Source organism: Calypte anna, chromosome 13 (assembly GCF_003957555.1).
Source record: "Calypte anna isolate BGI_N300 chromosome 13, bCalAnn1_v1.p, whole genome shotgun sequence".
NCBI lineage: Eukaryota > Metazoa > Chordata > Aves > Apodiformes > Trochilidae > Calypte > Calypte anna.
This window is the reverse complement of record NC_044259.1, coordinates 12,845,687-12,866,561: the sequence shown is the minus strand read 5'-3', so window position 1 is coordinate 12,866,561 and position 20,875 is coordinate 12,845,687. Positions and strand designations below refer to the sequence as shown.

Below are 20,875 nucleotides of genomic sequence, written 5' to 3'. Positions count from 1 at the left end.
TTCTTTTTAGCCAGGGCTAAAACACACAGGGAGCCACAGAGGCTTCACCTCCCTAAGGCTGGTCCCAGAGCCCAGCAGCAGCACCATCAACCCCACCTCTCACCCAACTTATCTCACCCTCCCAAGCATTTTCCTCTCTGAAATCAGGAGGGTTATTACCACTCACTTTTGCCAGGCCAGCCAGGACTCCTCAGGAATCTTCTTTACAGACTCCTGCTGCCTTCAAGCCTCAGGGTTAAGAAATTCCTCTTCTCTAGCTGCAGAGAAGCACCATAGCCGTGTCTTCTCACTGCCAGCCGCCCCAGGAAACCAGAGCTTCACTGGGACAGATTCCCTCCCCCCCAGAGCTTGGTACCCCCAAGCTGCAGGGCAGCTGTGAGGAGAAGCTCTCAGCCCTTAATCACATTTTTTTCACCTGGTTTCACTTAGGTACTTACTCAGACCCAGAGTATTTCAAGGAGAAAAGGCTTTAACAAGAGGCACCTGATGCACCTGTCTGCTTTTCCCCATGTTCATGTATTTGGCAGAAATCACAGATTATTTTTGTTCCTTAAAGCTTCTGAGATCTTTGTGGTATCATCTATCTTGAACCATACACAGTGTTGTTGCTTGCTGCTTCAGAGATCACATAGCTAAGGCCGCCCAAGCACTTCTCTTTTAAATGTTACACCATTAAGTAGTAGCCACTTTTAAATTAAAAGCCTTGTGATTTTTTGTTTTAAGCAAATATTGAATTTTTTGTCCTGGAGAGACCCACTTCCACTGCAGCAACAGAGCTTGTTGTATTAGGGCATAACAGTTTTCTTGTAACACAGACATGGTAACCCTAGTACATTCCCATATTAAGTCTCAGTAACTAGGTCATATACAGCATTAAGAAAAATGCTACAGCTCAGATTCCCATCTGCCATGCCCCACAAGAGGAACCAACAACATCATTTTATATGACTGATCTCACATCCAGTTTTACATTTGAAAATATTTGTCCATATTCAGAAACATATGAAGCAAACATTCAACTCCACCCCTGTCAGTTCTCTCCTGTCCCTGCCTTTCTGAAAGGAGTCATTAACTGTATTTCATCTGTTCAGTTCCAAAAGCCTCAAATTCAGCTGCAAAAATGGAACCCCTTTGATCTTAGATTGCCACTAATTCATAATTGATAACTCAGTCTGGAAGGATGGGAAAAGCTTCATCCCCATTAGTCGTTCCCCTTAATATCTTCTGGTGCTTCAATTATGCAAAACCCAACTCTCAGGATCTGACTCTCTTCCAAAATGTGAGTCAATGGGGGAAAGAGGAAAGATCAAGTTATTCCAGCTGTAACTCTGTAATGGCATAGATGTCACGAGACTGATATCCAACACTGAGAAATTCTGTTTGTTTTCTGAGCTGTTGCTTTCTAGAATTCCCAAGGCATCTCATAATGACTTCAGAAAGCTCAGCAGAGAAGGACTCATTCCCTTTTGTATTTTTTTGGTCAAGTCATTAAACTGTGTGCTGGAATGACCCTTTTTGGCCCAAGGCACTAAAAGCCTTAGAGTAATAGATAACCTGGTGAGTAAGCAAGAAGGAATAAATAATACAAGTAATTTTGCTCTTAATTCTGTAGAGGAGAAACCGTCAACTCTTTCTGAAGGTTCTTCAATTATAAATGCTGAGAATATGAGGACCATGAAGAAAAGAGTACCATGCAGACACCAGGGGGCCAAAGTGTGTTTTTCTGCTGAGAGACTCTGACAAAATCAGAATCACACAGCAGAGAAGTTGGCTAAACAGGCTGAACAGGCAGATGCCTGCATCACCTCTTATGAATAACCAGCAATCAAAAATATATATTTAGGACCATGACAACTATCCAAGCCTCTAGGTTGTTTGGATTAAATAATCATTAAACTTACATTTTTCCTAGATAAAACTGTACAACCATGCAGCAAAATCCCAGGAATTGGGGGTAATTAGGCTGCAATTGCACAGGTGCTGTTCAAACAAGAACTGATTCTGAGCACAGGACATCCCACTGACATCAGGTGTATCACCTCTTCAGGACATTTCAGTTCCACAGTTTTCCAGAATTCACTCACATTAGCACAAAAAGGAAAAAATGTAGTTTTACTTTTTGCTGGCTGATAAGTGACTGGGGGACTTAGTGCTCTAGGAAAATGTGAACATCATTTGAAAATTTTCTTGGAGTAGGACTAGGATGAGGTTTCTCTCCTGGAGTTCATCACAGTTTTTCTTTTTCAGGTGCTTATGGGATCCCTGCTGTCATTGTCACGGATTTTCTATAAATTTTCTTCTCCTCCTCACCTATCCTCATCTGTCAGACTTGGTTAACAGGTCCTCTCACTGCTGGGAACTTTGGGTTATACCCAGAGTGCAAAGGCATAAGCTTCTTTCTTCAGTAAACTATGCTTCAGAAAAACACAAATACTCTGCAGAGAAATTTACATCCTCTCTTATGTGCACTGGGTTTCCCACAGTGACATTAATTAAAGTCAAAGGCTTAGAGTAAATGTCTTTCCACTGCATTTATTGCCAGAATATGTCAAGGCCATTACATAAACTTATAGTTTTCTTTTACATTTAAGGGCTAAGCCATTCTCCAGGGTTCCCTTGCTCTGTTTTTACTTCCCTTTTACTTGGAAACTGCAGGCTAGAACACATCCTTTATGATTAGACAGATGCTAACAACCCTCACTGACCATTGCCCTTTTCCCCCTTTCCTCTTCGCCATGTGCTGCAACCCACCTGCTGTTACTTTTGTCCCTCTAGCAGTCTCATTCTTCCCCAAATTTCCTTCTTTTTCTCAAGAGAAAAACACATTTAAGCTTCAAGTTGATGAAGGTAAACTGTAAGCTTTCTTCCTGGGGTAGGGGCTGTCCTGCAGGTGACAGCAGTTCAGAGCTCTGGAGTGGCTGGAAGGTTCTGGGGATCTGTCTCCCAGCAGGACTGGGACCATTGATCCAGGGCTGGTTCTTGCCTTACATTTTGCCTCTCCTGCTTTGCTGCATGTTCCCCCTTTGTTTTTATTTTTCACAGACATCTAGTGAAAGAAAAAACAACCCTGTACTCACAAACATTTTAATAATTCATATTCGACTTCAGTTCCTGCAAGTTTAATAAACAAGTACTTATTAGCATATAATCATTTCTTCTTTAAATGGGCAGTTTTTAGGAATGAAACCACAATAATTACCTCTAAGAGCATGTATGAATAACAAACATCCAGTGCTCCTGTTTTTGTTGTTTTGTTCATTTGCATGAAAGCAGGAGAGCCATCCTCACTGTTCCCCTTGCCTTTGTTTTAACAGTTTTGCTTTTAATTACACTGAATATTCAGCTGGGTTCAAACCCAAACTTGCATGTGAAAGAGCTATACCTAGCAACCAGCTCATCCTGGAATCCATTAAAAATAATAAGGGATTGAAATGAGATTATTTCAAGAGCTCTCTTGCATTCATAGGAAAACAGATTATAGATTTATTGCTCTTGCAGAGAAGCACTCCCAGATAAAGGAGATGCAGGCGATAACATTGAGGCTTCCTGGTTTTTACCTTTTGTCCACAGACAGAACCATGAGAGTTTCCAAGCTAATTTCATACTTGAAAAACAGCTTGCCATGCACTGATAGGCTGCTATCCATCTATGCTGAGACTGATTTTACTTTAAGCACAGCAACACACCAACATTGTTCAGTTCTGCATCCTCCTTCCTTTTTCCCTCCCTTGGGATGCTTTGCAGACCCTCATGAAATTCAAGTCAGGGCTAAATGGAAGAAAGGGAGAATACAGTTGCCTGTAAAAACTTAAAATAAATTAGATGTTAAGTGGCAACAACAAACACAGCTGCAAGAAACAGGAGAGCAGGTTAAAAAGCTGACTTAAATCTCCAGAGAGGGTAACCCAGCAGCCTCAGAGTCACGCTGCAGCAGGAGGTCCGACCACATCCCTGCCACCCACCCTTGCAAGCCCAGCCAGCCTCTCACAGGGCTCCAGTGAAATTTGGGCTCAACAGCATGAAAAGTAGCATCATGTTGACTGAAGGGCAGAGCACAGTGCCAAATTGCAGCCTGTCACCCCAGCTGCCACTCCTCTGGCAGAATGCAGGCTGTGCTTTCATTCCAGGGGATGTTTATTATTGTTTCTCACACTTAAAAAAAAATATGGTTATTTTCATAAAGAGCAGCTTTCCAGCACTCCCACTCTCAGCAAGAAAATGAAAAAGTGACCTGAAGACTCTAGGTTTTTCCTTCCAGTTCTTGAGTGGGGAAGCTTCCCAGTAAGAAGAAGAAACTCCACCTTAACAAGATAACAAATTGGTATTGGAGGCCTGTGTTCTGGAACTGTTTAATGGAAAAGAATATGGAAGGAGTAAAATTTTGACTTTCAGCAGACAAAAATAGTATCTTTCCGAGTCAGAGAGTCAGTATCAGAAGTCCAGGGCTACAAACAGAGGCCAGTGTGAAGCAGCAGGATGTTCCCCTATGTCAGATAAAGTATGGCCTTTCAAGAACAGAACATCTTCCTTTGGACCAGAGTAGCTTACACAGCTCCAGTTTAGGTTACTGTGCTTTAGCCTGTGCCCAAGAGAGGCTGTGGTTAGAAGCCAAATGAACAGGATAAAAATGCAGTTGTTTTACTGACTGTCATGCACCCCTAAGTGCTCTAACAGGAGTTAAGTGTCAGTATCAGGAGGAAGTTTGCTTTGAAATTTTCCTTCTAGCTGCTTGCAACCTCCAGCTCTCAAACTAAATGAGCTGAAGCTTAGCTCTCTGTAAAGGTCTTGCATTTGCTCTATACCAACAGAGCTCAGTAATTTCTCTGCATCATGCAGACAGCTCTAAGAGTTCAGCACTGCAAAGCACAATGGGGTGTTTCGGTGTAAGGCAACAGAAGTTCCATTTTTTCTTACAGATTCCACACTTCAAGGTGTGGGATTTTTTCTAAGATTGAATTTAGATTAATTGAACATTAGTGTAACTCAGTTTTCTAGCAGATCCTTAGCTGATATAAATTAATGTAACTCTGCACCATATTCCTAATTCTTACCTTCTTGCCAAGCCAGGAATGATCTTTGGTGGTAAAACACAACCAAGATGACTACATTTGAATATTCAAGCCTCAGCTTCAATGAGGTTAAGGACTCATCAATTTACCTTCATTTTGATTTCCTCTTCCTGAAGAGGAAAAGAACTTTTATTTCAGATTCCTAGACTTCTTCTACTCTCAATATGAACTCAAGAGCATAGGAGACTGTGACTTGTGTCTTTTTTAAACTCATTTTCCCTGGTGCATTGGCATAGAAGCATGCTGGGCAAATTAAAAAAAAAAACAGTAAACCAACAAAAAAACAATGATCATATTTGGATCTAACCCAGTTTGGGAATCCCTGGGATGCAGAGAAATTTCAACTGACTACCAAGCTCTGGCTGTGTAAAAAAAGTCCTAGCTTCTTTTTAAATATGTTCCAACCAAACAAACAGATTAAGTGCTTTCATTTAACTATGATGATAAACTTTGATGGCTTTGCCATTTACAGTAATCATTTTTACATGCATTTAATGTTATTTTTTACTCCAAAACGCTACACATAAAAAAGGCCAATTTCATTTTAAATATTCAGCATTTCTGCTATTTGAAAATTCGGGTTTTTTATTATTTGCTTCTTACCAGCCAAGCACTTCTGGGCCAAGGAGAACATCAAGTTTCAAATGCATTTCAGTTGATTTAAATTAATATTTTGTTTGTATTCAAAAGAGCTGGCTAATAGATGGGCACTAACATTTTTTCACACTCTTTGGAATGTTATAAGCAGAGTAATGGTTCTCTCTTAAATGTTTGGTGCCTTATTCTATGATGAGTACTCAGAAGATGACATTTCCAGAGTTTATTCCACTTGGATCATTGATCAAAAGCCCTGTGCTAAAAACTGGGGAAAGGAGGTACCCCAACTTCTCAGGATTAAGAGTTAGATGATATTATCAATCTCTTGCTTTACATACAAGTGCCTACCTACCTTAGTGTGCTTAAAGAAAAATAAATTCCAAAATCCCAAAGAAGAACAAAGCAGGAAGCATTTCTCTCCCTAATTCTACATTTCTGACGAGCTCTTTTCCGAGAATATAGCAAGCTGGAGATAAGAATGAATCTTCTAATGAAAAGGGGCATGAATGATTTCTATTGCATTTAATAACCACTTCATCACTGTCACCAGATGAAAGTGCTGTGTTGGATTCTGTAGCTGACAACAGTGGTGAGGTAGAGGAGAGTCTTCAATTAGGAAGCTGTGCTCCCCCCTTCACCCTTTTCAAACTGATGGAGAAGAAGAGTATCTGAAGTTACCTTTTCACTGCTGAACACTCCAGATAGTTTTAATCTAGAGGCTGGTAGCAATCTAGTACAGCAGGATGGAGCTCAGTTTGTATTTATCATTGTATTTATCAGAGTTAAGGTCAGAGTGATACCGTGGTAATACTGCCCAGCTTCCAAGCTTCTGTTAAGAAGACAGTACCAGATGATAGATGACTGCTAAAGAAGTTGGAATCATTCCAGTAGGCATCTGCTATCTAGAAAGTGGCTGAGTTAACTTAGTACAACACTGAGATTTAAGCTACAGGGTTCACTAAACTTCGAGATGTGTCCTGGGCTTCCAAAACCAAAAATAACTTTTTAAGTTGGGATTCCTGCCACGTTACTCCTGTTAGCAGCACAACCAACCTTCAGCTCACTGAGTCAAGAACGTACCTTCAAGCAGGAAGAATTATCACTTTGTTCCTGACATACTCACACATTCTACCAAACATTTTCTTCACCTTTGTGTACAGACACTGTTATAGCCCTAAATCTTCCCATGGGCCTGACTACTCCAAAAATGTAACGGGTACACAAAGAAGTTTTCTCTGTTTCTGAGTTGAAACTACTGGAGTCACTCTGGACCAGGTGTGCAAAGGAGTCAGCACAACATCACCACCTGCTTATGCCAAGTCCTCACTGAGAATATCATCAGGATAATTTTAGAAATGCTCTGGAAGCATTAACTGTTGTGTTACTGTGGTTAACAGGAAGCAGTTAAAGAGCCCAGAGAGGAGCCAGTGGAGATGGAAGCTCTCAGACTTTCTCTGCTACAGTTAGCACAGTCACAGACAGGATCTACCAATAACATGGAGAAAACTCAGGGGAGGAAGGTAACAACATAGCCAAGACCCACATAGCACAGACTGCTGCAGTGTGAGCAGCACAGTTTTACACAAATAATTCATTTATGCCATTATCCAAGAGGACAGAGTACAGGGAAGAAAGTTTTCCTCTGCAGCACAGATGAAGGAGGAGAGCACTGAGAAGCAATAATTAGTAAAATAATTGGCTGCCTGCTTTGCACAGTTGCCACAAAATGTTTACACTCTCAGTGCCATGGATGTGTTGGCTTGCCAAAGTCACAGCTGTGCCAAGGAACTGTCTACTGCTGGAGCTGCTGTTGCATTTCTCCTTGCAGGAATATGATGCACCCCTGGGTCGTTGCTTCTATTCCCCTGCTATCCTAGGCACTCTACCAGGAAACTACATTATTAGCCTCCTTCTGAAACCTAGATTTTTGGCCACCATCATTATTATCAAGAACAAATACAAATCCCTTTTTAAGAAATGAAGATACTGTGCTGCCTGATAAAGAATCTGAGTTAAGGTTTCTGTTTTTTAAAAAACTAGTAATAAGTTGGAAGCTTCTGTGTCAGAAAACAAGAAAAAGATGCTTTTTTCCTGCTGTAGAGAAAAAAATGTAAATTCCTTACATTCAGGAAAAATGTTGAAGAAGGATATGCTCTAAGGAAAGGCATGCAACATACAGTAACTTACAATTTGTGTGTAAAGAAAGCTTCTAAGAGTACAATCCTAAAAGGTGCTGCAGGCTCCGTGCAAGTTACTGCTGCTGTCAGTTCAAGGTGGTGTTGAGCAGCCTCAGCACACTGCAGGATTTACCTCTAACAGCTATCTGATCCAAAAGCCAAACTGTTAAATGAATAAAATCTCTGTGTGCTATATCAGGACATGAGAAGATGGCCTGCATTGCTGAGAGATTAAGATTATCAAGTGAATAAATCTAGCATGTAATAGATAAAACACATACCCATTAAAAATATAAATCTCTCAGCACTAAGAAGAGAAATGCATTCCCAGCTCAGCCTCTGAAAACCTTCAAGAAGACAGGCATACCCAGCATCAGAACAGATGGTGAAGATGAACAATAATTGCTTTCCAAGCATCCATCCCCACAAAAGTAATGAGCATAAACCCCCAAAAGAGACAGATAATAAAATCAAAAGAAAAATGAAGAGTATCTTTGAAACATCTAGGATTTGATCAGAACAGGTGGGAATCTCCGTTTTGAAATATGACATACTAGAGACAAACCCAGACATTTCCAGCTACTTTCTAACAGCTTAGGAGGTATTGCCTGGATTTCAGTTAGAAATTTTCATCAACTTTTATAGGTAAGAGAAGTTTAATTGCAACAGACTTCTTGATTTCAGTCAGTCCAAAGTAAATCCAAGTTCCATATGATTTTGTCCTGACCCTTTGCTGACCTTGGAAATCACCTTCCCTTCTAAAGGCCCCACAGGTCCAGTTGTTTCACTTTCAGGTTTCTCCCGGTGTGTCTCAGACCAGAAGGCACCATTCATCTTCCCTCATTCAATTTATTGCAACCACACTTCTACATTTACCTGAGGCCCTGGGTACACTCAGGAGGAAACTTAGCATCACTGTTTTTAAAAGAAGTTGCTACCAACAGGGATCTCAGGCAGCTAAAACATAGCTAAAGCATATAATGGCTGTACCATTATAGTTCTCCTCTTACTGTAACATAAACTCGACACAGAAGTCATCCCTGATGATTGAACCTTCCTAGTTCTTGTCTATTTCTCTCAAAAACCTCTGTCAAACCTCAGACCAGTGCAGGTTACTTCTGCCTGTGGCCCAAGCTGATAGAACACAAACCCATCCAGGGGGCATCCAGCTCCAACACTCAGCTGAGTAACCCTGAGCCCAGTTCTGCTGGGGGGAGCCTTGCTGTGACCCCAGGACTGCCTTCCTGCAGGCAAGTTCTCCTTCAGACAGTCCAACATCAAGTCTCACTAAAACAGTGAAGCTTTTCAGGCTTAAAAGAATTAGGAAAGGACTTTTTAAGCCAGTGGAGAGAAACAAAAGCATAAAAAAAGGCTGAAAGTTAAAGCCTTTTAAGCTATGATGCAGCACACTGATAAAAAGCACAAAGTTGCTGGAAAAACTCCCACTAGGCAGGTGTCCCAGCTCCATTCTGCACCTCAGTGGGGCTCAGCTACAATCCCTCTGGTGAGAACTTCTGTCTTTTCTGATTTTCAGCCCTTATAAGAATTTTCCAGTACACCTTGCTGTTTTGGAATGACTCAGGGAAGTCAAGCTCCAGAAGAGAAAGGGTAGCAGGAAAAGGCTCATTATTAACGATTTAATAAGCAATTTGGGGGAGGGTTTAGGTCTGTGCCAACTCAACCTGGAGTTTCAGGACACAGAGTGTGTGAGGGGAAGGACTTCTGCTTGCTCTCTCAAGCTGTTCTGTTACATCTGATTGATAGCATGACACTACTTGTTCTAGCCTATAACCTTGAGCTTGTAAACTACACAGGGAAGAATTTACTGAATCAATCTTAGCCACTACTGGGAATTTTAAGTGAGGAAAAAAAGAAGGCCAGGAATAAGAGGTATCTAGAAGATGTGGTTTTGAACAGTAATCTTTTCATGGCTCAGTGCAGTGCACCTCACAGTCCACAGTTTTCATTTAATTAAAGTTTTAGTTTACATGGCAAGCATAGAGTAAGGACCTGTTTGCTTTACTCTGGAAGGATATAATCAATAGGAGAGATGTAGACATCTCACCACTGATTAGCTGTATACACTGATGGACTTTGTCACAGTAGCATGCAGAAATGCCTTGTTTCCATTCTCAGCTAGCTTAAGACTTTGATTATTAACAGAAGACAGAAAACTGTTTGGCAACTTTTCTATTAGGAAAGTAAATTATCATCCAAATAAAAGAACAATTTCCTAGTGGTAAAGAAAGCCTCATTAGTGTATAGAGAAAAACATGAGAGCTGGAACACAGGTGCCACAGGTACTTACTGTAATTCTGAGTTGCATGAACACCAGGCTAATTATGAGCCAGTAACACACTGGCATCACAGATATGGCAAACTGCAAACTTAGCTTAATTAAAGGCATGGCAAACAGACCCAGGGAACCCATCTCCCTCACACCAGTGCAGGTGAAGCTGACACTGGAACACCAAGTCTTGTTTCATGTCCCCCACTGAAACAGAGATGGAGAAACCAGAGAGTAAAGCACAAGGGGTAGAGAACTAGATCTGTAAGATGTTCTGTTCATCATAAAGGTGGTTAGCAAGATGATGTGTAGCAACAGGAGAGTTACAACATGATAGATAGGATCATTTTTTGGTAACCCCAGGCAACAGAACAAAGGACAAGCACAAGAGGGTCCAGCTTGGGAGGCTCAGGCTGGGCTTTGCAGCAAGTTTTCAGAGTAGCAGCACAGCAGAAGTGCAGCCAGCCAAAGAGGTGGCAAGGTTTCCAACACTGCTAGACAAAGACACAGGTGACTTGATGCAGCATTGACAGTGGTTCCAGCTCTGAACTAATTTAAAATGAAGGTACCACATGAATACAAAGATGGTTTAAGCCTCCATTTCATTATTTTGGATGAGAGAAAAAGGGAGCCAATCTGGGTTCATATATATATATATATATAAATTAATTTTAGCACATAAAACCTGATGGCTGTGATACATAGAAGCAAGTAGTTATTCAGATGCTCTGCCCCACATTTTGCCTTTAGGTTCAAGAACACTCTGTTCAAGTATTTATAAAGACTTCCAGATTAATACTCTAAAGTGGATTTGCCCCACATAAAGTTACACTCTCCTTGGCTCGTTCTCTTCAATGGCAGGCTGCCCTCTGTATTAGCATGCAGCTTCCTTGAAACACAAAGAAAGTGTTGATGTTACAGAGCAAATACAAAATTAGCTCTGCATTTGCTCACCACTCCCAAGAGAGACCTTGTTCTGTACTTCAGTCAAAGTACTAAAAAGACAGTTCCTGAAACTTTCCCCTCCTTTCAAGTTATTTCCCCTAGGTAAGGTTCCAGCAAACAGTAACTTGAGTGATTCAGTCTCTGATTTTCTTTAATTAGTAATTCTTTTAAATTCTCCAGCTGATGTGCTGTGGATAGAAGTCATTCAGAAATGACAGTTTATTCTTTGAAATGCTAGAAATAGGGGAATTTCCAGCAGGACTACAGCTCACATGGTGAAGAATGGAACATTTCATTTCTATGGTTCATTGAGGATATTACAAGTAACCTTATTTCTGTTTAAAGGAGAATTCTGTTTGCAAATGACTTTCCAGAACCCCAGCAGGGGATTTTCAGAGGGAATGGCAGATAAACCACTCCCTGTTGTTTCTTCACTTCTGCAACTGGCTTTCCCAGGCATCTCTGCAATACACAAGTGACAGCACTGCTATACTCTCAAAATTTTATTTATATATAGAACTTACTGCAGCTGGCAGAGCAAAGCACAGCTGTTTATCATAGCACACCAGAAATGGTTCTTCAAACATGTCAGGGACTACAGATAGAGAGTTCCATCAGCAACATACCTTTCGGAGAAAACTCAGGGCTTTAAAGCAAGTAATGCCTCTAAGTGCAATGCAGAAAAGGACCCAGTAATGGTACTGAGCTATGCTTGTACCTCTTGTGTAACTTCACAACCCCCTTCAAGACCCTTGCTTTGTCAGCCAAAAGAAACAGCTGCATGCCACTTATTAAGACAAAGATTAAGTTGTTTCCTTACAGGAACTCTCCCTTTTGCCATAATTCAAGTAGTGATCAAAGTAAACATGTATAAGAAAGGCTACCACTGGCTGGTTTGGTAAAAAACAAAAACAAATGAAGCATGTGATCTCCCATCCTGATGTTCCCAGAATGGAAAAGAGACCACAATATCAGACATTTACATAAACAATCAACTATTCTTTATCTATGCTGATGCTCATAATCCCTAGCCATCTGAGCTGAAAGCTTGACTGGGTGAAATGAGATTTCCCCCTACTGACTTCCATCTTTCTCTCCTGAAAGTAATGATAAAAATGGGATTTTCAGAGAAACAAAAGCCTATGCAAAAAGCCATTCCATATTAAATCTATTGAGCAGTTTACTTGCCTCAATATTACAGAAGCAGTGTTTCCAGACAGTGCAAAATAACTACTTCACTCCACCAAGACAAGCTTTTCTCCATACTGTGTTGAGTTTTAACAGAGAACAGCCTCAACTCCATGCACATACCAGACTATTAATACCATGGTCAGAATCTAAAACAGTTTCAGCACCATGTTCATTTTCACTTCCTCTCTGAAAAACTAAACATTGCCACCTACTGACTTGGTCAAAACCTGAACTTCAAATGAGTTTTTTATTCCCCACTCAGACACAACACCCAAGATGCACAAGAGGCTGTAAGGAAGGAGCACTACAATCCAGACAAAGAAGCCATAAATTGATGACTCTTAATCTCACCTTGCTTGGTCTGTTCCACTGCTGTAACTACTTTAAGATGTCAAAGGTTAGTAATTTTAATCCAAGTTCTGATCTTGCAATATGAACGTCAAGCACATATTCATATGATAAAAGATCCAACCATATGCAACAGAGACAACTGCATCAATCTGAGGACACAGCTCCTTACAAGCATTATACTTGCACTATATGTTCCAGATTTGACAGTCCAGGATGAAGCTTGAATGCTGTAGTAGAAGTCAGAAGAAGTAAAATCTGTTGCTGCTTTTCCAAGAATTTTCAATGCCTATGCCTTGACAAATAAGGAAAAAGCTTATGGTCACTCTTGCATTCTCCAGCTCCAGCAGCACCAAAGATGTAAGTAAAACATGGCTTTATTCTTTTTACACAGTTACATTGACAAACAAGGAATACCTATATATTCACAGAAGTTTTTCACAGTGTGTTAATAAGGGTTCTGCTGCGCAGTTGCTGCACATATTCCTTTGCCTGATCAAACCCAGTCGTTGGGGGCTCTGGAGGAGGAGGAGGCCCTTCCACCAACTTCACAAAGTAATGGCACCTGTTGATATTCATGATGCCAAACATGCCCTTGCCATGGTAACGAATCCTCTTCACGTACTTGCCTCTGCCTGCCATGGATATAGCTGAAGGAAAAAGGTGGGCAGGGGGAAAGAGAGTTCAGTCAAGAATAAACTACTACATACCTGCAACTGAAGCACTGTCTTGCCAGTGTACTTTTTGTGACTGCATGTGAAAAGTTAATTCTATTTGATATTCTTTCCTCCTTTTTTTTTTTTCCATTACATTTAGCAGATTCCTGCTCTAGAGGAACTCGTGAGGGGAATTAACACTCTCCTGGAGCGCCAAAATGGTGAGTTCAGAAAGGAGGCATGCAAAGAGAAACATGTAGTAAAGGACAAATGCAAAGGAGGCTACACTGAGAACTAAGTTTATATAACTCTTCTAAAGGTGGTATTAATTCCATTGCTTTTCAGGAGTTGGTCTCATGAATTCCTGAAAAAGTCTTACTTCATTTTGCCCCTTTTCTCCCTTTATTCCATACATCACAGGTATGTTTAAATTACCTATATATCCATTTCTGCCCTAGCAGATAAAGCATCTTACAGCAGAGGTCTGGAAGGCTCCAAAGAATTCTTATCACAACACTTCACAGTCCAGGTTACTTTAAGACTGAGGTCAGGTTAGTAACACTTATGCTGCATCAGGTGAAAAAGGTATTTTTTCCCCTTAGGGCTAAAACCATCAACAAAGTAAACATTTCTCTAATATTTTCTAGGCAATTAAGTGCTGTAATTACAAGGTTATTATATAATCATCTATAAAAAAACATTTTTCTTAAAAAGTCTCCAGTCAATATTAATTTACTTTTATAATGCTTCTAACAAAAGCTTAGATTCTGATCCTGCAAAGCTTGTAGTCCTAGCCACAGACAAAGCCTAAAGACTGAAATTATTTTGTAGGGTGGGATGACATTTTTCTGCACTGGATTAAAAAAGAAGTACCTATATGTAAATTTGATTTGAATTCCACATTGTGATTTCTTACTGCCATTTCCTGAGCTTCTAATAAAACCTGTAACAAAAGAAAAACAAATGGAAATACTCAGTAGGAATTTAAGCAATGCCATTTCTTACCTTTAGAGAGCAGAAAAAATTGCAAAATTAAGAAAAAGTATTTTACAGAGATCAAAACTGTTAAAAGACAATACCTTTTACATATTCTTTGCATATAGACTGAAAAGCCTTGGGACAACTTCATTACATTTTGGGGGGAAGAAGGAAGTGGAAAAAGATGGTTCCCACCAGTAATTGTCAGCCTTCCACCCATCAACTTTTGTCTAATTAGACTAGAAACAAATTCCAAGGTGGGCAAAATGAACTGAGGCCATTCAATATTTTCAGCTAGAACAGGATGCCTCTGCCCTTATTATCCCAGAAATCAATGTTTTTGGCTGAGAAACTAACTCCAGGGTACTCCTAACTCCAGGGTATGAAAAGCTTCCATGGCTTTACAGAACTCAGTGCTTTCCCTGATGACATCCTTTCTCTCTTAGAATGTTAAGAACCAAACCAGATAGATACAACAGCCCTTACTGACAAGAATTCTGCATTATTTACCATGAACTTAGCACCAAGTATTGTTAGAGTACCCACTGGTAATCATTACAAGTAATTATTACTGGTGATCATTATAATTACAAGTTAAAACATCCACCACAAGTTACCTCTGCTTATTCACAAGTCACAGCACTGTAGGACCACTATAAATGTTGTTTGGATGTGTTGCTAGCAGGCTTCATAGAAAAAGAATAATATAGAAATAGAAACATCTCCAAACCCCTGGTGATGGGTATTAATTTGAAAGTTTTCTAGAAACTGGAGTGTTAAAGAATACCACTACGTACCTCTTTAATCACCTTTGCTCCCTTTTTATCACTAAATTCCAACTGAGCAAGAGCCTGATCAATGGACATTCCTTGTATCTGCAATCAAAATGCTAACATTAATTTCCACAATTACAAGTATTTCCCTTCTCTTATCCAGAAGAGAAAATTTAAATTATTTTGCCATTATAGAAAGCAAATCAAGTGTTCCCTTAATTACAATTTTTTCAATGTAGTATCCTACATACAGAACTTCTCTGTTAAATATTGAATAAATGTTGATCAGATAACCCATTTATTTTTCTCCTTACCAAGAAAACCAGACCATTACTATCTTTCAAAGTTCCCTTTGACATCTACTAATAGGCAGAACACAGCACAAAAATTCTTCAGTGAGTAATCTGCTTATGATCTTGGGTACACCTTTGAGAGCATGCTAGCATAAAACAGCTAAACCAAACCACAAGCAACTGTTTGCCTGCACAGCTGCCTGCTCTTCCCCAGGACTCTATTATGAAGATGCTAATTAGACTGTGATTGAAGTAGGCCATTAAGGCAAATACAGCAATTAAATTTTATGTTCTAACAAATACAGTACAAAGTACTTTTTGCTTACCAGCTTTGCCAGATACCACATCTTGTTGTTGCTGTATTTTATTTCCCTCCGGCAGTGATAAATTTCCTAGATGAAAAAAAGAAAAAGTTTAGAGAAACAGTAACTTTGCTGTGAAAACATCTGCTCCATAATGTATTTTCTTTCTGGGAATAAAATACTATGACTACTCTAACATGAGCATACCAAATCAGGGATGCTTTCAGTTCAAATGTGAAAGGTATTACCAAAAAAACGTAGCTGTCATATAGAAAATGTTAATACAATCTTATGAGAACTAACTTAGAAGTCCCTGAAAATGATAATTGGAAAATTTTCCATCACATCTTCCTTTCCTGCTCCTCACCTATTGAAGCAGTGTAAAAATGACATCTCATTCAGTCTTAAAAACATGACTGTGCTGTCAAGCCAGCTTACTGTCCTAACCCTGACTAAATGATATTACCAGAATGAACTTAGTTCTTCAGAAATGAAGAAAAGTTTTAAGTTTGATTGGCATAAAGATTTTTCTTCAAAGACCATTTAACATTATCACTGTACCAACAGGGACCAAAAGTAGCCAGAAAAAATTAAAATCAATACAGATTTGAAAGGAGATGGCATTCACTATGCACAGACAGAAGTGATTTAATAAGTGAGTGGGTCAGTGACTGCATTTCAGACACATGGCACTGGTCAGCCCAGTACAAAGCATTTGTTTCTATACCTTAGACCCTCCTGTTAACAGAAGTGATAAATGCTTATGGCACACATCCAAAAAAACCACCCAAAACCCCCCCCCCAAAAAAACAACAACAACAAAAAAAATCCCACTACCCTTTTCAGCTTAATTTGGCTGAGCAAGTGCTTAACCAAGGCCACAACACAAATTTCCTATTAAGAACAATTACTAGAAATGGATTTCCAAAATATCAGTTCTTGAAAAAAAGGAAATACTGAAGAATTCACCTAATTCCTCAGAGAGAAAAAGCAGCACTGATTTGTCCCTTCAGTGACCAAATACATAACACTTAAGTTTCCATGAGCAACTTAAGAAGCTTGTTTCTCTTATTGTTTAATGGTACTTCACAACTATAAAATAATCAGTAGGAAGGAACAGGGAGGAACAGCTGTTACCAGAAATCAACCTGTTATGACATTTTTAAAAATGACCATGTTATTTATGCTGACTTTTCCAGAAGTTGTCTTGAACAATCGAAAGGCCCAGACAGGTAACAAGAAAAAAATTTTAGATTATGTTTTGCTTTTGTTTATGATTCAGCAAACACAAGTTATTATTCAACAGACTGAAGAAACAACTGCACTGTACAGTCTATTCAGAAACAACACTTCTGCAGTCCTGTGCTATCTTATCCCCATGTCCCTCTCCACCTAATTTTAGAGCCTCTCCATTTACAGCAAAAATTTCAAGTAACCTCTATGACTTTTTACCTCCTTGTAGTTCAGCAACTCAGAGGAGGTTGCAGTTTGCAAACCTTTGCAGTCTGCATCACATATTAGGCAGGTGACCAACCACAAGCCACTTGAAACTCCAATATAACTTGCAAATGGAAAGCATTTGAAATAATGTTAATTTTTACAATTTTCATGTGCTAGACTGACTAAAATCTTAGACAATGTATTAAGTATAACATTAGTGTCTTGGGACAATCTGTTGAAAAACTGCTGAACACAAACAGATATGGAAATTCACAAGTGTAACCTTACAGCTGGTCTGCGAGGTTCTCCAGGCAGCTGTGGGGGATAAACAACCCTGTTCTTTTTCTCCCACTTCCCCAGTTGCTGCAGGGATGTGCTGGTGTGGATGCCTGACACAGGAATGAGGCTACCAGCTGCCAGCCACCTGAAAGACAAGAGCACAGTCTTTGCTGCTGAACACAACTTCTTTGCTGCTGAACACAACTTCTTTGCTCCTGCCCAGTCCATCCAGAAATTTGTGAACTTACCTACCCTGATAGAGAACATCTGACTACTCACAAAAAGCTGCTGAAGTTCTCTGTAATTTATCCTGAAAGGACTTTTTGATTCAGCAAGAAGTTTCAGGCTTCCTAAAACAAACCATGAACCCTAACTGGCACTGGTATAGAAGGATATTCTGTATTAAGTGTCCCCAGATTGTCCAAGACACAGTCACTGCTGGGATCATTACTCACATATAACTCAACCTTTTTGCCAGGCAGAAAGGGACCTGGGAGTCTGGATTGACAGGAAGCTGAACATGAGCCAGCAGTGTGCCCAGGTGGCCAAGGCCAATGGCATCCTGGGCTGGATCAGGAACAGCGTGGCCAGCAGGTCCAAGGAAGTGATTCTGCCCCTGTACTCAGTGCTGGTGAGGCCACAGCTTGAGTCCTGTGTCCAGTTCTGGGCCCCCCAGTTCAGGAAGGAGATTGAGGTGCTGGAGCAGGTCCAAAGGAGGGCAACCAGGCTGGTGAAGGGACTTAAGCAAATATCCTATGAAGAGAGGCTGAGGGAGCTGGGGGTGTTCAGCCTGGAGAAGAGGAGGCTCAGGGGAGACCTCATTACTCTCTACAACTCCCTGAAAGGAGGTTGGAGCCGGGGGGGGGTTGGGCTATTTTCCCAGGCAACTCTCAGCAAGACAAGAGGGCAGGGTCTCAAGTTGTGCCAGGGGAGGTTTAGGTTGGATATTAGAAAGAATTTCTTTACGGAGAGGGTGATCAGACATTGGAATGGGCTGCCCAGGGAAGTAGTGGATTCTCCGTGTCTGGAGATATTTAAAAAGAGACTGGATGTGGCACTCAGTGCCATGGGCTGGGAACCACAACGGTGGTTCAAGGGTTGGACTTGATGATCTCTGAGGTCCCTTCCAACCCAGCCAATTCTATGATTCTGTGATTCTATGATTTTCAAATGCCCAGCCACTACTCGTGGGACTTCCACCAGTAACTTTTTTAGCAGTAAATATTTCTGGTTTTTCAGGGGAGTGACTACTGACAGAGTATTAGAAGTTTACAAACATTCTGAAATGTGAAAGTATTATAAACAGCTTTCAAAATGCAATAAGATGTATATAAAATTGCTGGTAGAAAGGGTTTCTGGGTTTCAGTCAGTTTTCTCACCTCAGATTCAGAAAAAACCCAAGCTGCATCTTGCCCCCTGCTGACTAAAGCAGACACTGGTAAAACTACTGAGCAATAAATGAAGAGTTCTAAACCAGACACTGAGTTTCACTTGGGCTTGAACAGCTTCTTGAGGGCAGCCAAAAAGTGCAAAGCTTTTTAAAAAGTGACTGGATAACAGAACATGTTGATAAGTTTCCTTATCAAGGAAGAGACCTTATAAGGCCTTTGTACACCAGAAAGGCTTCACATCCTATCAGCAGAAGGTAGCATCATACACACGTGTTTTGGAATATTTTTTCAGATATTTACCAAAATTCCACTCATCAAGAAAGTTATTCATCATCATTAGCAGATGTAATTTCATTGATTAATACACAAAAATATTTAACAAGCACATCATTATCACAATTTAACTTAAGCAATAATGAACTAAGTCATTTTCCTGCTGTTAGCAGAACACATTAATACATTCAACAAACTCAGGAATCTACAACCCTTCTATTGCAAGGAAATCCAACCTCAGAGGGAAAGCAACTCTGCCAACTTTAGATAGAACACAAACACGTTGTTAGCAACAGAAAACCACAACAACCAAAAAAGAAAAACCCCTCATATATAGGAAAGCAAGGAGAACAAGACAGGAGAAAGCTGAGAACCCTTCTAGAAAGACTCATACTTAAGAAACAAGCAGGAGACATACTGACTAGATGTACAGAAGAACAAAGTAAAACAAACAATTAGCATCTAACTGTTGAACTGCAAGGCAACCTGGGTCTCTTTCCTCTTCCTTCAGTGACACGGGTCTCTGCAATTTACCTCCATAAGCTCTAGCAGAGACCAAAGAAGCTTTACATTATGAGAATCCTCATCAGCCTTTCTTCCAAAGTTTGCAGATGAGCTAAAAGTGACCAGTGCTGCCCCAGCACACTTTGGCTCTTCCTCTGGACCGAGGAGAAAGAGGAGCAAGAGAAAAGCAATGACTGAGGAGCAGAGGGGAGCAACAGGAACTTTGTTACTGTGATCTGCACCATAAAGCCAGAAATGTGGATGCTAAATCGAAAGGGTTCAAGAAAGAGAGATCTCCATTGCACCTCCGTGGTACAACCAGACACTACAAAGACACGGAGCGACCTCCTCCCCACAGCTCCGGGGCACAGTGAGAAGCCAGCACGAAGCGACCCGGGGAGACACCGGCCCCGGGGCCCCCCCTGTCCCACTGCCCGAGGTGCCGGAGCGCAGGGCCTGCTCGGGTCCTAGGACAGGGCTACTCTCACCTCTCCGGACGCAGCCAGCCAAGGAGACCGCAGACCGAGGCACTACCTGAAAGGAAGAAGCACGTTAGGCAAGGAGTAAGTGGGCGAGACCCCCCCAAACCAGCGCTCCGCTCCGCTCCGTCCCCTCAGCCTCACCCGAGCTCAGCGCCCAGCGCGCCGCCATCTTCCTCGCTTGGCGGCAACCGCTCTCTGCTCACGCGTAGTGACCTGTATCGTTTGCGACGTTTTGCGACGTCGGTGTCGGCGCTTGGCGGCAGCGCCCGCGGCTACCGGTGTGGGCGCGGAGGGAGCGGGGCCGATGGCGGCGGCACCGGGAGGGGTGCGGGTGCTGCCCGCATCGCCCAACTGGTACAGCAGCCGCTGCAGCGATGCGAGCGGTGATGGCCGCCTCTTCGGCTTCGCGGCGAGGCACCGCGTCTGCCTGCTGGATGTCAGCGCCGCCGCACCGGAATTTTACGGTAGAGCCGCAGCCTCCGGGTACCCTTGGCCCGCTGGTAGCCCTCCCCGGCATCACCCCTCACCCCCGGGTTTTATAGGAGAGGCGCGGGGCCGCCCCTCCGCCGGCAGCCGCTCGGACACGTGGGGAGGCGGGAGCACCGGGAGAGGGGGCGGGGAAGCGGAGGGGTGGGAGCCCCGGGGAACGGGTGCGGGATGGGGCAGGGTCCGTGGGGTCACGGGTGTTCCATCCCGGGCTCTTGGTATCGGTGCAGGAGAACTCATCGGGCACACGGAAAGGATCTCCGGGTTCGCCTTTTGCCGATGCCCCGGGCAGAGCAACCTCTGCGCCAGCAGCTCGGACGACGGGAGCGTCAGAATCTGGGACACCGGAGCGCTGTGCGGGGTGGCGGAGTACACCGTGCACCAGGTGGGGTGCGGGACCGAGA

At 41.8% G+C, this 20,875-nt stretch overlaps 2 protein-coding genes across 3 annotated transcripts in view; one reads left to right on the top strand and one right to left on the bottom strand.

The window, feature by feature from the left end:
- Window positions 1-12,973: 12,973 nt before the first annotated feature.
- Window positions 12,974-20,437, bottom strand: MRPL22 (mitochondrial ribosomal protein L22). Its single transcript, XM_008501555.2, has 7 exons — window positions 20,127-20,437; window positions 19,992-20,037; window positions 17,345-17,480; window positions 15,641-15,706; window positions 15,046-15,123; window positions 14,144-14,213; window positions 12,974-13,264 (listed from the first exon to the last, which is right to left on the bottom strand). Exons 1-7 carry the CDS (start codon window positions 20,152-20,154, stop codon window positions 13,053-13,055), a joined length of 636 nt encoding a protein of 211 aa, XP_008499777.1. The 5' UTR covers window positions 20,155-20,437; the 3' UTR covers window positions 12,974-13,052.
- Window positions 20,216-20,875, top strand: part of GEMIN5 (gem nuclear organelle associated protein 5) — an 18,359-nt gene continuing 17,699 nt past the window's right edge. Inside the window, exons 1-2 of one of the 2 annotated variants that reach the window (XM_030458778.1) lie at window positions 20,216-20,449; window positions 20,702-20,856. In XM_030458778.1, coding sequence (XP_030314638.1) covers window positions 20,290-20,449; window positions 20,702-20,856 — 315 coding nt within the window. In that variant the 5' untranslated portion in view covers window positions 20,216-20,289. The remainder of the gene's footprint in view (window positions 20,450-20,701; window positions 20,857-20,875) is intronic. The other variant, XM_030458777.1, reaches the window with a different exon arrangement.